Source organism: Rhinolophus sinicus, linkage group LG01, assembly GCF_036562045.2.
Source record: "Rhinolophus sinicus isolate RSC01 linkage group LG01, ASM3656204v1, whole genome shotgun sequence".
Taxonomy (NCBI): Eukaryota; Metazoa; Chordata; class Mammalia; order Chiroptera; family Rhinolophidae; genus Rhinolophus; species Rhinolophus sinicus.
In genome coordinates, this window is record NC_133751.1 from 209,005,750 (window position 1) to 209,022,798 (window position 17,049).

At 54.4% G+C, this 17,049-nt stretch overlaps 2 protein-coding genes across 17 annotated transcripts in view; one reads left to right on the top strand and one right to left on the bottom strand.

The window, feature by feature from the left end:
- The window catches only part of SNED1 (sushi, nidogen and EGF like domains 1), a 75,373-nt gene that overhangs the window by 37,734 nt on the left and 20,590 nt on the right, over nt 1-17,049 (top strand). For 10 of the 16 annotated variants that reach the window (XR_012490662.1, XM_074316341.1, XM_074316348.1 and 7 more), the window contains 12 exons: nt 5,128-5,241; nt 7,072-7,185; nt 7,496-7,609; nt 8,686-8,799; nt 9,255-9,551; nt 10,832-11,015; nt 11,995-12,105; nt 12,683-12,795; nt 13,640-13,921; nt 14,924-15,068; nt 15,174-15,259; nt 16,795-16,899. Coding sequence is in view for 15 of the 16 variants with exons in the window: in XM_074316341.1 (XP_074172442.1) it covers nt 5,128-5,241; nt 7,072-7,185; nt 7,496-7,609; nt 8,686-8,799; nt 9,255-9,551; nt 10,832-11,015; nt 11,995-12,105; nt 12,683-12,795; nt 13,640-13,921; nt 14,924-15,068; nt 15,174-15,259; nt 16,795-16,899 (1,779 nt within the window). In the remaining variant the exon portion in view is untranslated. Of the gene's footprint in view, nt 1-5,127; nt 5,242-7,071; nt 7,186-7,495; nt 7,610-8,685; nt 8,800-9,254; nt 9,552-10,831; nt 11,016-11,994; nt 12,106-12,682; nt 12,796-13,639; nt 13,922-14,923; nt 15,069-15,173; nt 15,260-15,583; nt 16,908-17,049 lie in introns of those variants that run through there. The other 6 variants (XM_074316368.1, XM_074316350.1, XM_074316329.1 and 3 more) reach the window with 5 other exon arrangements.
- MTERF4 (mitochondrial transcription termination factor 4) overlaps nt 1-17,049 on the bottom strand; it is a 44,800-nt gene that overhangs the window by 4,719 nt on the left and 23,032 nt on the right. The window lies entirely within an intron of this gene.

Genomic DNA, 17,049 nt, shown 5'->3' on the forward strand with positions numbered 1-17,049 from the left:
AATTATGATAGAAAAAATACAGACAAATAAGAATGGACTAAATTCTTCAGATAAAAGACAGATAGCCAGATTCATTACAAAACAAGCTACAAACTCAGAAGCGATACCCCTAAAGCATAAGGACATAGCAAGACAAAGTAAAAGTATAGGGAAAAAAATCAGGTGAATACAAATCAAAATATAGCTGGTTTAGCTACATGACCCTCAGAAAAAACAGACTGTAAGACAGAAAACATCATTGAGGGGAAGGGTGTCTCTCAATGACAATTATGACAATTATTTCAGTACACCAAGAAGATACAACCCCTACAAACATTCAAACATCAAATACAATAGTCTCAATATATATAAAGCAAAAATTAACAGACTGATGGAAAAAACTGACAAATTCACCACAATACTGGGAAATTCTGAACCATCTCGCTCAATTCAGGTGAAGGAGCCAAAAAAATCAGCAAAAAGAAGATTTGAACAATATAATTAATAATTTGAACTAATTCATTCTCTGAATACACAAAAAAAGTTATTAAGAAAATGAGATAAATTTTTTAATCTCTGTTTAGATATTTTTAGATACTTTGAGCCAAAGAAGAAATCACATGGACAGTGAAAATATTTTAAATTAATAATAATGATGACTTTTATATCAAAACTTATGTGATGCAGCAAAATCCATGCTTCATGGGAAATTTACAGCCTTAAACACACACATGTTAGAAAAGTTCAAAATTAATGAACTAAATGTCTGACTCCAAAACTTAGGAAAACAACAAATGATACTCAAGAAAGTGGAAGAAAGTGGCACCACAAGTGGAAGCCATAATTAATGACACAGAAATCAAAGGTACAAAAGAAGAGATAAACAACACCAAAATTTGTCCTTTGAAAAACTTACTAAAGTGGACAAATCTCTATCAAGACTGATCAGGAAAAACAAAGAGCACAAATAAAAATCTTTATACATGAAAAAGGTGACAAACACAGAGAGAGAGATTGAAAGACAACAAGATAATACCAACTAATCTATACAAATAAATTTGAAATCTTAGGAGAAATGGGCGTAATATTTATAGAAAAATATAACTTAACCAAAAATTACTCAAGGATGTATACATAATTCTATAACTATTTAAAGAAATTGAAGCAGTAGTTAAAGCATTTTCCCACAAAGAAACATCAGGCCCAAACAATGCAACAGGTAAATTCTATACTGCCAAGAAACAGATCATTGCAGCATTACACAGTCTTTTCTAAAGAGTAGAAAATAAAGAACATATGCCAACCCATTCTGTGAGTCCATGGTAACCTGGAACCGACACCAGACATGGGCAGGTAGAGAAAGTAAAATTATGCGTCCATTAAACACGAACAAAGATGCAGAAATTCTAGTCTATCGAGACTACTTACACCATTAACAAGTAGGGTTGTTGATATTAGAAAAATCTGCTACATCAACCAATTGAAGGAGAAAAATAAGAATCTCAATGAATGAAAAATAAGCACTTGACAAAAATTCATACCCACTCAAGAAAAATTCTTATCAAACAGGAATAAAAAAGTACTTCCTTATCCAGATAAAAATAACGTCACACATCTCTAGTACCACGTGGTATAAAATGATATAGGATTATTGGAGGGAAAACTTAAGAGTAGCAAAGCCCATATAACCCCCACCCCCAAGTGTTCATTATCCCACAGAGAGGCGTGCTTAGGCCAGGCATAGCTAGACCGGCCACACCATGCGAAGCAGGACCATAACAACCCACACATTTATAGAGGAAGGAGTACAGGTTACATCAAGAATGGTGGGGCATGTTTCTGATCCTTGTTATACAGGAAGTGAATCTGGAATTCAAAAGCTGTTCTGCTGATCTGACTCACATATGCTGAGCTACCAACAGGGGAAGGAAATTAGCTTCTGAGGCAATTTTACTTATGCCTCTTGTCAAACCTAGAATAAACATTATCCTAAGTAGAGAAACATTCCCCTTAAAATTGGGACTAAGACAAGGATGCCCATTGTCACTAAGTCTAATCAATATTGTATTGGAAGTACTAGCCAATGCAATAAAGCAATAAAAAGAAATTAATGTCATGAAAATGTTGAAGGAGGACATAAAAATGACAGTATTTGCGGTTGATATGGTTGTCTTTACAGGCAAACTACTGAAAATGACAGAAAACGTAACACGTTCAGTGGATATGGGTTATTATAACAAAATTAATTGCATTTTTATATATCAACAATTGGAAAATGTAATTATAAAAAAGACATATACAGAGAAAATCAATGAAACCAAAAGTTGGTTCCTTGAAAAGTTCAACAGACAAACCTCTAGCTAGACTGATCAAGAAAAAAAGAAAAATGGGCAGTATCAGAATGAAAGAGGAGACATCGCTAAGATCTTACCAGCATTTATAGGACAAGGGGTATTGTGACTTTAGGCCACTATACCCCCAACTTAGAGGAAATGGATGAAGACCTTGAAAGACATAAATTACCATAACTGGCAGAAGAATAAATAGAAAATATGAATATCCCTATAATTACTAAATTTGATTTGTAATAAAAACCTTCCTGCAAAGAAAATGGCAGGACCAGATTTTCAAAACACTGGTGAGCTCTGTCAAACACTTAAGAAAGAAATAATACCTATATGAGCTCTTTTAGAAAATATAAGAGGAAGGAACATTTCTCAACTCATTTTATGATACCAAAACCAGACAGAGACATTATAAAAACTAAAATTCCAGACTAACAGTCCTCGTGAACATAGGCACAAAAATCCTAACAGAATGTTACTAAATCAAACCCAGTACTACATAAAAAGGATAATATATCACGACCATGTGGGATTTATCTCAAGAACACAGGCTGCTTTAACATTTGAAAATCAATGAATGTAATTCACTATATTAGGAGATAAAGGAGAAAACCATACAATCATCTCAATAGACACAGAAAAATCATTTGCAAAATTCAACTATTATTAAAAACTCTTAATTAAGAGTAGAGGGAATTTCTTCAGCCTGATAAAGGGCACTCTTGAAAAACTAACAGCCAACAAAATACTTAATGGTGAAAGGCTTCCAGAGATAATCAGTAACAAGGCAAGGATGTCCATTTCCCCCACTCCTCCCAACATCACCCTAGAGGTCCTAGATGGTTCCATAAACAAGGAAAGGAAATAAAAAGCGTATCTATTGGAAAGGAAGCAGTAAAGATGACATGATCATGCACATAGAAAATTCTAAGGAAATTCTGTAAAAGAAGCTATAGAACTAGTAAGTGAATTCAACGAGGTCATAGGATACAGGGTCGATATACAAAACCAGTTATATTTTCATATTCTAGCAGTGAACACTTGAAAAATAAAACAGCATCATGCACTGTAATATCAAAAACATGATACATTTTATGTGTCAAATTCATTATAGACATAAATGTAAAAGTTAAAATTACAGTATAAACTTCTTTTTTTAAAACACATGAGAAAATCTTCATGATAGGCTGGAATAAAAGTGTCATGTGCTTGGGAAAAGATCACATTAGTTTTCTACTTCTCACCATACACAACAACTAATTCCATATGGATTAAGGATTTAAATGTTTTCTAATTATATATTTTTGTGTGGAAAATATAGGTAAATATCTTTTTGGCTTTGGGGTAAGGAAAAATTCCTTAAGCCATAAAAAAAAAAAAAGCACTAACAATAAAAGAAAAAAAACGGACAATTTGACTATATAAAAGTTAGATGAAATTCATCAGCCTTAAAGAAGAAAGTGAAATATAAGCTACACACTGGTTTCAAGAATATATTAAGAACTCTATGAATCAGTGAGGAAAGAATAATCAACCCGATAGGAAAAGCGGCAGAACACCTGGACAGGCATTCCATGCAAGGGGAGATAGCAACCCGCAAACATAAAAAGAACGCCAGCAATCAATCACCTGCGTGCCGATCCAAAGTACAAAAAGGTGCGTTCACCTGGCAAAACTTAGAAGTCTAACATGTCGAGAAAGCAGAAAGCGGATCACCAGGACTTCTCAGAAATTGCTGGAGGAAGTGTGAACTGGTTTAAGTACTTTGAAAATGACTTGGTAATTTGCCTACTGAGTTGACAGTTCACACAGACTGTGTCCCAGAGATTCCACTTCCAGGTGTAAATCTAAGAAAAGCTTGCACATCTGCCCCAGGAAATGTGAGAGAATATACACAGAAGCGTCTTTTTTGTTTGTTTGTTTGTTTTTTGTTTTCTGTGTTTTTTTTTTTTTTTTTTTTTTTGCAATAGCAAGAAGTCTAGAACCAACCCAATGCGCACCAAGCAAGGATGGATGACGTGCGCCGTGATCTCACTGTGGAACGTATTAACAGCAGCGACCCACCACATGCAGATACTAACGTAATGTGGAGAGAAGAGTAGTATGAAACACTGTCTTGCCAAGAAAGTTCGTGAACAGCAGAGACAAGACCATAGACAGTACTGGTTAGGCAATTCGTAAAAATTTAAAAACTAAAGAGGCAGAGAGATGATAGCTACAGAAATCAGTGTCACATGGAATGGAGACGTGCATGTGGCCAGATGAGTTCGTCAGGTTGGGTGCTGGCCCCCAGGTGTCATGATGTCACTACTATTTACTTATTTATATGGTAAGCGTTCCAATTAGACTTTTCTAAATTGAACGTTTTGAACCCAGGAGCACAACTCCCAGTTTAAGAAAAACCCGTGGTGAATATTTTAAAACATAGGACTCACCCCCATTGTATCGGTTTCATAAATGATTGCTATTTATTGAACTGGCAAGATCGGGCCCGTCCACCTGAGAGCCGTTGGAATTGAGTCCCAATGTCTTCTGAGAAGCCCCTAGGTCTTTATTCATAGACAGAGCCCAGCACCAGCACCGAGTCCCAGGTCTGTCGCGTGCCCCTCCCACATCCAGGGTGCCCTCCCTGGATTCTGGCCCCTCCAAGCACTAAGGGGATGTCACAGAATTCCGCCCAGCTCCTCAGAACAAAACTCATGTCCGTCTTAATTTGGCTCCAAGCCATTGCCTCTAATGACACAGCACTGCTTTATTCTCGGGGTCTCCCCTGGCTCCCGCGCCCCGGGTGCTCCTCTCCCAGAAATCGATGAGTGCCGATCCCAGCCGTGCCTGCATGGGGGCTCCTGCCAGGACCAAGTCGCCGGCTACCAGTGCATCTGCAGCCCAGGGCATGAAGGAGCCCACTGTGAGCTGGGTAAGATGGGTCCGGCCCTCACTGCCAGGTGGCAGCCCAGCACCCTGGTCAGGGGCCTGAGGCACTAGGGTCCCCTGCCGTGGTCACCCAGCCCCAGCCAGTCGTCTCCCTGGGCTAGCCTCTGGTTGGGGACTGCCTGTGCCCTCAGGCCCCTGCCAGCTCTTACATCCAGGACAGTGGTTTACAGACCTCTCTGCCTCCACCTCCTTGGGGAGATTGAGTTCAGCTGAGAAATGCTGACCGCTGATCAACCCACTTCTCCTGCCTCCTGCAAACTCTGGCCTCGGGGGGACAGAGAACGTGGGGTTTAGAGAGGGCCTGGCCATTGCTCGGAGCTGGCAGGAGGGAAGGCCTGCCAGGTGCATGGCTGGATGAGCCCTGCACCCCTCATGCATGTGTCAGGCTCTAAACCCTGAGACATAGACACTGCCCCAGGGACGGCCAGGCCCAGGATGTCCAGTCAGGGCCCCTGGGAAACCTGGGAAGCCTGGGCCTTGAAGTGCAGGAGTGGCCTGGGGGTGGGGCCTTCATGGGGCAGACCAGGGAGAGGCAGGCCTGAGGCTGAGGCCTCAGCCTGCACACAGAATCCTGGGGGCCGTGTAAGTCCGTGTGGGTCCAGTACGAGGTGTGATCAAAAAATACGGTGAATGTGGGGTGACCGGATGGCTCAGTTGGTTAGAGCACGAGCTCTTAATAACAAGGTTGCCATTCAATTCCCATGTGGGATGGTGGGCTGCACCCCCCGCAACTAGATTGAAAACGGTGACTGGACTTGGAGCTGAGCTGCGCCCTCCACAACTAGATGGAAGGACTACTTGGAGCTGATGGACTCTGGAAAAATACAGTTCCCCAATATTCCCCAATGAAAAAAGAAAAATTAAACAAAAATAGGGTGAATGTCTAAATTTTAAAAATGTGTTAGAGTAAAAGACACGTTGCCATTAATCCCCCTCAACATGCTCCCCCTCGCTTCAAACACACTTATCCCATCGTTCTTGCCACTTTCTGAAGCAGCTCTGGGAGTCCTCTTTCATGAGTGTCTTTAGCTGTGCTGTCGTGGCTGCCTCGATGTCCTGAATCATTTTGACTTTGGGAAAGGCCAGAAGTCTCACAGTGCCAGATCCGGTGAATAAGGTGGATGAGGATACACCATAATGTTTTTATTTGACAGAAATTGCTGTACCAGAAGTGATGTGTGACACGGAGCCTTTGTGATCACAAAATACGGTGAATGCTGCTGCTGAGTGCCATCCAACGGAAAGGCAGGGATCTTCAATATGGGAAGCAGTGTGTTGAACCTTAGTAACAGTGTGTGACAAGTTTCAACTTGTTCAGTGCAGTCAGTCGGGTGTGAGCTACGGTTGAGAGAAGGTGTGTTTTAAAGTGTACCGTGAATCATCCTCCATCATGACAACGTTCTGTGTCACACATCGCTTCTGGTATATTGTGATTTCTGTCAAATAAAAACATTACGATGTTTCCTCATCACCTCATTCACAGGACCTGGCACCGTGTGACTTCTGGCTCTTCCCCAAAATCAAAATGATTCAGGACATCGAGGCAGCCATGACAGCGCAACTAAAGACACTCACGAAAGAGGACTTCCAGAATTGCTTCAGAAAGTGGCAAGAATGATGGGATAAGTGTGTTTTAAGTGAGAGGGAGTATTCTGAGGGGGAATCAATGGCAATGTGTCTTCTACTGTAATACTTTAAAATATATATATATTCACCGTATTGTTTGATCACACCTCATAATGCTGTGTAGCACCCATGTAAGGATGTGTAGGGCCCACATAGGGCCATGCAGCCTGGTGTCCTGTCTCTACAGAGACAGACGAGTGCCAGGCACAGCCCTGTAGAAATGGAGGCTCTTGCAGGGACCTCCCAGGGACCTTCGTCTGCCAGTGCCCTGCAGGCTTTGCTGGAGTCCTCTGCGAGACAGGTAGGGGCTGTGCTCAGGCGGGTCATGTGCCCAGGCCCTCATCCACCTGTGATACCCCAGACACCCTGGGCCGCTCAGAGAGCAGAGGGAAGGGCAGTCCCTGGGGCCCTGCTGGACAGGCCCCCTGTAGGAGAGACCCAGAGGCGAGGGGTGAGGGGAGAGCAGGGTGCCTGCCCAGGGTGAGGGGGTTTTCCCAAGCCCCTCCCCCACCCGGCCTCTCTCCTCCCCCCTTCCCTTCTTCCCGCTGTCCTCTCCTCCCTCCCCCAGACTCCCCCCTGCCGCTCGGGCCCACTGTCTGGATGTTCTCCAGAGGTGGACGCCTGCCACTCCAGCCCCTGCCAGCATGGAGGCCGGTGCGAGAACGGCGGCGGGGCCTACCTGTGCGTCTGCCCGGAGGGCTTCTTCGGCTACCACTGTGAGACAGGTGGGGCAAGCCCACACGCTCCTGCCCTGGCCCAGCCAAGCTCCCCGCCACACTAACCCCCACGGGGACCCCACCTCACGCCTCGCAGACTCCAGCAGGCCTCGTGTCCAACCCGGTCCCACGTCCAGCCACACGGCCCTGCCATCCCTGGACGGCCAAGCTCATTGCAGCCCCAGGGTCCGGGAACCTGCTCTTCCTTACATCGGGTCTATTCCACCCGTCCGCCCATGGCAGGGGCTCCTCAGGAAGCAGGTCCTGGCTGAAACGCCCCTCCTGCACAAGGACCCCCTAACCTCAGACCTGCAGTGCCCCCATCGCTCGCACCCCTGCACCGTTCTCTCCTTTAGAACACTTCCCCCTCTCTGGGATTGTCTCCTCCGTACTCCCCCCACTTGCTGATAATGCATCTCGTCCTAGAACGGGTGCGTGTCCTGACCTGCCTGTTGGAGTGTCCCAAGCCCCCATGCTGGGCCTGGCTGGCAGCACTCAGCTTCTGGACTCTGCCCCCCCCACACACAGGGCAGTGAAGGCTGCACTGAGAACAAGATCTGTGATGGAGGCCTGCAGGACACAGGCCTGGGGTGGGCAAGGGCCCCGGGGGACAGTGCAGTGGCTGTGACCATGATGCTGGCTCACTGCTGTTTGCGTGTGTCCTGTAGCCGTGCTGGGCCCCTGGGGCCCTGCCCTCGCCTGGAACCTCAGGTCTACACCAGCACCCACAGCCCCAAGGCCATGCAGGAGGGCTGGAGCTGCAGGCAGCCCCCAGGAGGCTCAGGCCTGTGCTAACCCCACCCCAAGTCCCCGCCTATCAGGGCTGTTGGCTTGGGGGAGTGGCAGCATGGTTTGGCTGAGTCAGAAGGCCACACCTGCCTGGCCTCTCCATGGGCCTCTGGCAAGCCCTGCCCTCCCCCTCCAAGAGTGTCCCCCATCCCATCCCAAAATCACTGCCTGTGACAGTACCACCCACAAATACACCCACACAGGAACTACCCAGTGTCCCCAGGAGCAAGGGCCCAGCCGGAATGGGGCGGCCTGGTGACACCCCAGAGCTCACTGCTGCTTTCTCCCTCTCCCAGTGAGTGACCCCTGCTTCTCTAGCCCCTGTGGGGGCCGCGGTTACTGCCTGGCCAGCAATGGGTCCCACAGCTGCACATGCAAAGTGGGCTACACAGGCAAGGACTGCGCCAAAGGTGAGGCATGAGGGCACCAGCACAGGGGGTGGGGTCTCCCCTCCTCCCTCAGAGGGGGCGCACACGCCAGAGGACAGGTCAAAGGGCCGAGCAGCATACCCATGGCAGAGCATCTAGGCAGCTGCTTACCCAGGCTCTGGCTGAGAAGCAGAGAGGGGCAAATAAGCCCCAGGAGGCATAAATGCAATCACATGTGTGTACACACGCGACCCTCCAGGGGGCACAAATGCAGTCACATGTGTGTGCACATGACCCTCCAGGGGGCACTGGCCATAGACCAAAATGAAGGAGTCCATTGCAGGTGCCACAAGCAGGCTCCCTGCCAGCAGTGCCCACCTCTGCCCCAGGGTAGCCAGGCCTAGGGCCACTGGGCTGGACACCTGCTTGGGGGCCGGGGCTTCTACGGCCGACAGCTGACCACCCCCCTTCCCTTGTTCTTGACCGAAACCCTGAAGAGCTCTTCCCACCAACGGCCCTCAAGGTGGAGCGAGTGGAGGAGAGTGGGGTGTCCATCTCCTGGCGCCCACCCGAAGGCCAGGCTGCCAGGCAGGTGCTAGACGGCTATGCGGTCACCTACGCGTCCTCGGACGGCTCGGCCCGCCGCACGGACTTCGTTGAGCGCAGCCGTTCCTCGCACCAGCTCCGGGCCCTGGCGGCCGGAAGGGCCTACAACATCTCTGTCTTCTCTGTCAAGCGTAACGCCAACAACCAGAACGACATCAGCAGGCCGGTGGCACTGCTCGCCCGCACGCGTGAGTGGCCCCCCCATGCCCGCCAGGCACCCGGCAGGTGGGAGACAGAGACAGGACAGACACAGGCTGACAGGGACGAGGCGATGGCAGGGTTAGGGCACGAGCTTGGGGGCCTGAGAAAGTGCTTGGGGTGAGCCAGCCCACTCGTGGGGGCGGCTGGGGGTCAGGCCAGGGGTCAGGAGGCCACCCTGATGCTGCTGAGAAGGGGGCAGTAACTCAGAGGGGACTGGAGTGCTGGGACCGCAGGGAGGGCCTCCTGGGGTGCAGGCAAGGGGTGTGGGGAGCGGTTGAGTGGGGGCATCTACAGAGGCTTCGGGCCTACTGGCTTGTCTGCAGGAGAATGCTGGGGGGGGGCGGGGAGGGGATGGCCTGTGGAGGCCAATCTGGGGGCGTGAGGAAGGAGGAGACTGGAAGGTGGTGCCACTGCTGGGGCGGGGGGGGAAGGACTGGGCAGGCCCATGGCCATCGCTCAGAAGTGAGGCACAGAGATGGCCTCAGCAGGAGGAAAAGGGCCTCCTGGCGTCACCTGCCGGCTCTTGCCAGGCACTGACACTGAGGACACTGAGTGTCAAGTGAGGGACGCGACAAGGAACTCAGGATGGGCACGTGGGGCCAAAAGCCAGCCAAGAGGTGACGAGGATACCCCGGGGCCAGCGGGAGCCGTCAGGGCTCTGAGGGAGGAGTGGCTGGCTCATCCTGAGCCTGGCTCAGGAAGAAGCGCTTCCCAGGCTGCCCAAGCAGGGTCTGACCGAAACAGGCATCCGGAAGAAGGATGGAGCCTCCCCTCGCCTCAGCAGAACGGGGTCTCCACCAGGAGGGAGGGAGGGACCAGTGCTCACCAGGCTGGGACACTGCAGCACGTCTGACGCCCTCCGCTAGGTTGGGTCACAGAGGACTCCCCTGGCCTCTATGCCCAATGGGCCCCAGCGTCACCCAGACTGTTACTGTCAGTGAGAGCAAAACAGTCACCCAGAGCAAAGACCAGGGGTTTGCCGAGGTCAGCGCACGTCAGGAAGTACCCTGCCTGCCCCCACCCACCGATCTGGCCGAGCTGGTTGGTCCTGAGCAACCCCCAAAGGGCAGAGCCTGGAGCGTGCCCACCAGACTCAGTGCCCACTGTGGCTGAGGGACGCATTTAGCAGGCCCAGACTGGCTGGTGCTTCACATGGGGACCTATCTGTGACCTCCCAGCACCCTTTCTGAGCCTCATCTGGAGCCCCTGCCCTCCCCCGGGGGCAAAGAGGCGCCTGTACTGGCTGAGCAACCCCTTTGTCCCCCAGGACCCCGCCCTATCGAGGGCCTGGAGGTCGTCAACGTGACGGCCACCGCCATCTCCGTGCGGTGGACTCTGCACAGGGTCCGTCATGCCACTGTCAGCAGTGTCCGCGTGTCCATCCGCCACCCCGAGGCCCAGGGGGACCAGTCCACCGACGTGGACAGGAGTGTGGACAAGTTCGTGTTCGGGTGAGAGCGTGAGGCCAGCTGCCCCCTCCAGGCTCAGGCCAGCGCCTGGTCCTCTGGGCCCCTCCGTGCTGTCCCCACTTGCCCAGCCCGCCTGGAGGACCAGGGTGGGCGCCTCCCGTGTCCCCAAGACCTGCTGACCCGCAGCAGGCGGAGCCACCCTCCATCCATCTCCCGCCTCGCCTCCTCATAGGCTGCCGGACAAGTGTTTAAGTGTCCCAAAAGAACGGGGGCGCCCTGCAAATCTGGGCAGTGTCTCCTGCACACACCCTGAGAGCCTCGCCCGAGCCCTTCCGGCCCGAGCCGTGCAGACCCCCTGAGAGGAAAGAAGCGCGCCAACCCCAGGGTCGCCTTAAATTGTTATTTTGTTCAGATAATCCATTCAGACCTTAAACTAGGCATACAAACTTCTTATGCCCAATTATTACAAATTAAAGACAAAACTGCAGGACACATGCAATTCAAATGACCAACAGTCATCCAGAATGGCTGCTGATTGAAATAAACCCTCGAACAACCCGCATGAAGTCTCCGAATGCATGGCCAGGCCCCTCCGGTTCAGCGGGCCTTCCCAGGCTTCATCCACGATAGACCCTGCGCAGGGTGGGCAGGCAGCTGGACGAGCAGAGAGAGAGAGGACTCCTGGGCAGCATCCCTCCCGGGGAGGAGTGGCCTCGGCCACACGGGGCCCGGATTCTGGGGCCCGCAGAGCAAACACGGCTGCAGCTGAGGGAATGGCCGTCCAATGACTGTGCCTCTGACCAGGCGTCTGTCCATCCGGGCGGGCTCAGCGGGAGCTGCCCAGCAGTTCCCAGTCCCAAGCAGCCAGTGGCCATGGTCGTGGGGAGGCGGAGTCTGGGACGCAGGTGCCACCAGACTAGGCACCATGTCCCCTGTGCGTTCTCTGAGCTGCCCATATTTCTAGTTTGCAGACTTATCAAGGCCACTTTTTCCCAAGTGTGTGTTCTTTCTCTCCAACCAGACGGCCACTTGTGCTGGAGACAAGACTGTTTTCTTTGTCTTTTAACTGTTACTGTGACTTTCCTCGATCCACATCCTGCCCGCTTCCAAAGAAACACAACGGGAGCCCCAGGTGGGCACCTGGTAATTGTGTCAGGGTCCCCAAGGCCACCCCCAAGCTCGCCAGGACTCCCACGACGTACAGCTGGGATTCATGACAGACGGTGCAAAGCACACGGAAGGGAAGAGGCTCACGGGGAGAAGTCTGGACCAGGCGTGAGCTCCCAGAGCCCTTTCCCCGTGGAGCTAATTCCCCGCCACCAGTTGTGATGACACACCTGAGGCCCGGGAAAGCCCATTAGAGACGCAGCACCCAGGGTTATGGGGCTGGTCAGGGTACCCTCTGCCTGGGGCAGATTCCAGGCTCCCAGGGGTGGGGGGAGCGGTGCTGGGCGTGAACCCACTTTGCACAAACGTTTAGGTGCAGCAGGGCCCTCTTATCCATGACGAGCTGGGGACCCTCTTGGGAACTCGAGTCAAGGGCCACCTTGCCTCCTCTTCAGACAGGAGAGGACACAGGCCTCAGAGCTGGCTGCGGCCCCCACAGGCAGGCTTCTCACTGCCCTGGACACAGACTCGGCTCTCCGAACACAGCTCAGCCCTGGTGGAGGCTGCCTGGGCCGGGACAGCATCCTGTCCTCTCCCCACAGGGCGCTGCTGCCAGGAAGGAGATACACCATCTGGGTGACCGCCCTCAGTGGGCTCGGGGGACAGGGACGCCCCACTGAGAGCCTGGCCTCGGCACCGCAACACGTGTGGACCCGTAAGTAGGGTGTGGCCAGCTCACGCAGGCGGCCGTGCAGACGCTCACCTCTCCCAGATGATCGGTCCTCTCCACGGCGGCCGCGGCACCAGAGACCCAACCCTGGGCTGAGTGTGCCCCAAATGGCAGTGTGCTGGAGGCCTGCTGGCCAGACCCCCTTCCAGGGTGACCTTTACATCCACGGGCTAAGGGCTCCTGCCGAACGGGTCGCTGAGCACAGGGCCAGAGGAGCTCTTGCGAGGGTGCCCAAGCTGTCCTGTGCTGAGCTCCGTGGGGTCTTGTGCGGAGACCTGGCCCTCCCTCCCCAATGCATGGGAGGGGCGAGCACCATGCTGTCAACGGGCACCAGTGGACAGGCGGGAGGGCGGTGGCTGGGTGAGGAGGGAGGGTGAGCAGGACCTGGCCAGGCGGGCAGGGGGTCAGCACTGGCTCTGACCCTGGGCACTGGCACCCTGGTCTACCCTGTGGATCTAGCCCATTCCCCTCATCTCTGTCCCAGGGGAAGGTGTGCATGTCCAGGCTCAGGGGGGTCAGAAGTGCCCCACAGGAGAGGACAATGACAATAAGCAGACATGGGACCTCACTGGGTGCCAGTGGGAGGCATTCTGGGGAGCTGCTCGGGGCACAGGAGGCACCCCTGCAGACCCTGAGCAGCTGCACCCCCATGTGCAGCTGCATGCCCCCCCATGTCTCCTGCCTGCCATCCTTTAGGACCCCAAAGTCAACTGTAGTAACTAAATCTGGATAGACGAGGCTTCAGTGATCCGCGTCGGATCTTTAAACTGTCCCGGGCAGAAGACCCCGTCAGCCCCTCACCTCCGCCCCTGCTCCATGCCTCATCTAGGGCCTCTGCCGCCAGCAAACCTCACCGCCACCCGCGTCACGGCCACCTCTGCCCATGTGGTCTGGGATGCCCCCACTCCAGGCACCTTGCTGGAGGCGTACGTCATCAACGTGACCACCAGCCAGAGCACCAAGAGCCGCTACGTCCCCAACGGGAGGCTGGTGTCCTACACAGTGCGGGACCTGGTGCCCGGGCGGCGGTACCAGCTCTCAGTGACGGCCGTGCAGAGCACCGCAGGCGACCAGCTGCACAGCGAGCCCGCTCACCTGTACATCATCACCTGTAAGTACAGTGCGGTGGGCATGAGGACAGAGCCACCTGCCCTGGCACGGCCACACCATCCCAGGGACATCAGACAGGCAGCCTAGGAGCAGGAGAATTCGTGTGTGAGAAGTGGTGGGGGGAAGGGCTCAGGATAGCTGGTGCTGGGCCAGCCGAGCAATGTGGAAAACTCAGCGTGCTGTGCCGTCCTCGCTGTGCACCGTCCACCTCAGGGCACCCCAGGTGGGCTGTGCAGGGCACACAGGGCATCACCTAGAAACAGGTGCCGACAGAGGGCAGTGCTGGACCACAGTGAGGTGGGCAGCTAGGGCAACACCCGGGTGGAGAGGTCAGGACAGCCACAGGGAGGGGTGGCCTGGGAGAGGCAGACGGTCGGGGGCAGCTCGGGAGCGCGGAGGCTCAGGCATGGTGGCCCCCAGGGTCCTGCTCACACTTTAGAGCTCAGGCAGGTCTGTGGAGATGGTGTCTCCTGGCGGGGGGGGGGGGGCCAAGGGGGCAGACGCACGGCGCCTCCTCCCCGACCCACCAGCCTGCTCTGAGACTCAGACCCAGCTCTGTCCGGGTGCACCTGCCAGGGGAGGAGGTCTCACGGGTGAAGGAGGGGAGTGAAGGGCACAGTTAGGTGATAAGGACCCACAGAGAAGCCATGCCACCACCTGCGGGGTGAGCGTGGGGTGGGGGTGGGGGCTGATGGCAGAGCCTGGCCCCGCCCTGTGGGACGAGACCTGGGCCAGGGTGGGGGCTAGGATAAGTCCACGTCAACCCTGCCAGGCAGTGTGCACCTCACAGCAGGATGCTGTGGTTCCTCCTCAGATGGGAGCCCAGCCAGCAGGCAGGTGGGGAGTGGGGCTCCAGGGCTTCTCAGAAAGCCCCAACCCCGCCATGGGACCACAGGGACAGGCGCGTCCCTTCAGTTTTCTCTGAGCAGCGGGTGGGATGGAGGCACAGGGAAGCCCCAGATCTGCCTCATGTGGCCACCCCCTGCCCCCCACGTGTCTGCAGCCCCAAGAGACGGTGCGGACAGACGCTGGCACCGGGAAGGACTCCACCCACGGGTGCTCAGAAACAGACTGCCCCCCGCACGCCTGCCGGAGCTACGTCTGCTCAACGACCGCGGGGCCCCCGAAATGCCAACCCAGGCCCCCAGGTACACTCCTCTGCCGTCAGCCCCCACGGAGCTGCCAGATGCCACAGTCACCTCATGAGGCCCCAGGCACCGCGCTTCACGTGGTGACCCTGGGGACTCTCCCAGCAGGTTCTCGGAGCTTGTGGATGGCAGAGGACGAATGAGTGCCAAGTTTGGTGGCTCACCCAGCAAATCGGTCACTGTGACATCACGTGAGTATCGTGGCCAGCCCTAGTGGCTTCAGTGCCACGCCCTCAGCACTTGTCCCCAGAACGATGAGGGATGAGGCCCCTGAAACCAGAGCTTCAAGACCACCCCCATGCCTAACGCCATCTCCGGTCAGGGACCCCCACGGAGTGCACAGCCCTGGGCTCGGGGGCCAGCACGAACAGGTTACACCATCCAGATTCACAGGAAGCCTTCCCGAAACAACCATATGGGGTGGACGTGCAGGGTGCAAGCAGGGCACAGGAGAGAAGAGAAGGAAACGTGTTGGACGCAGGGCCGAGACATGCAAGCTTTGCTCCCCAAGCCAGGACGGAGCATCGCTGGTCAGCGGCAGAGCCAAAGGCGTGACTCCATCGAATGTGCTGCTGTCAAAGCGTGGCCCTTGGACCAGCAGCACCAGCCTGCCCTGGGGCTTCTCGCTGTGCCATGGGCTCCGTCTGCCCACAGGGAACCAGGTGATGGGCACACACGTTGTGGCCCGAGGAGCTCACGTCCCCATCACACTGAGGTCATGTCGCACCTCGGGGCAGAACCTGTGGGTTCAGGTCCTGCTCGGCCAGGTCGAGCTGGACTGCCCGCAGCAGCCACCAGGCCTGTCTGCCTGGCCCAGCAGCACAGGGGGCGATGGGTACAGAGGTCCTGGCCCCTCCCACCTGTGAAGCAGTTGGGGGCAGGCCAGGCATCTGCAGCAGACCCCCACCCCCAAGAATTCTGAAACCAGCAGGCCTGCTGGCTGCCCCCGCCCCAGACAAGCTGGGGACTCTGGGCAGGACTCCCAGGCCTCATCCTCCCTGGTCAGCCAGGTCCCATCTGCACAGAATTCTCTGGCACCTAATCACTGGTGTAAGGATCATTTTCAACCAACACAAGCAACGGGAAACCACTGGCAAAGGGAAAGGACGTGTGCCTGGGGCTGAGGAGACGGCAGGGTATCCGCAGCCCTTGGTGACCAGCAGAGGGGCAGTGGAAGGGTCACTGCTCACGGTGACCAGGAGGATGGTGGGCACAGGCCTGAAGCCTCAGGGCCGATGCCAAAGGGCGCAGCCGAGACCTGCCGAGGAGCTGGTAGCAGGGAGGGCAGCCTCAGGGCAGATTCGAGGGGGACGAGGGGGCGTCGTGGCCCCCACAGGAAGCAGGACGGAGGGAGAGGAGACCGGGATCTGAAGGATGCTTAGGAGGCTGAGGCCAGATGGTCAGGCAGGAGACTCAGCCCTGCCTTGGCCACTGGTGACCTTCAAAGTAGCTTTGGCCAGGGTGGCAGCAGAAGCTGGGTCCCTGAGACAGTGGGCGGGTGAGGGCTGGGCCCCACTTGGAGAAAAGGCGGTCCTACAGGAGGCAGTACCAAGGCCCACGGGGCTCCGTGCCCAAGGCGGAGGGCCAGCAGGCGAGTGGACATCCTGCTCCCACACACAGGGCCCCCCATAGCCAGCCCTACACCCTGATGGGGAGAAGCAGCTCAGGGAGGCGGCCCGAGGCAGTGGGCTGTGTGGGCAGCACTGTGGCACCTGATTTCTCCTAGAACCCACGGCTGTGCTGCCGCGCGAGCACACAGAAGATGCCCCTGAGCAGGTCGGCCTGGCCCTCCAGCTCCCCGAACGCGGCGGCGGTGACAAGGCCGTGGAAAGTAAGTCAGCAGGACAGGACTTCTAGGGCCGACTGCTGAGTGTGGAGTGGGAGGCAGAGCACACCCCACGGGCAGCCCAACGCCCCACCCTGGAAAGCTGGGGTGAGCCACACCACGGAGGCGGCGGCACCCCGTCTTCTCACACACGGG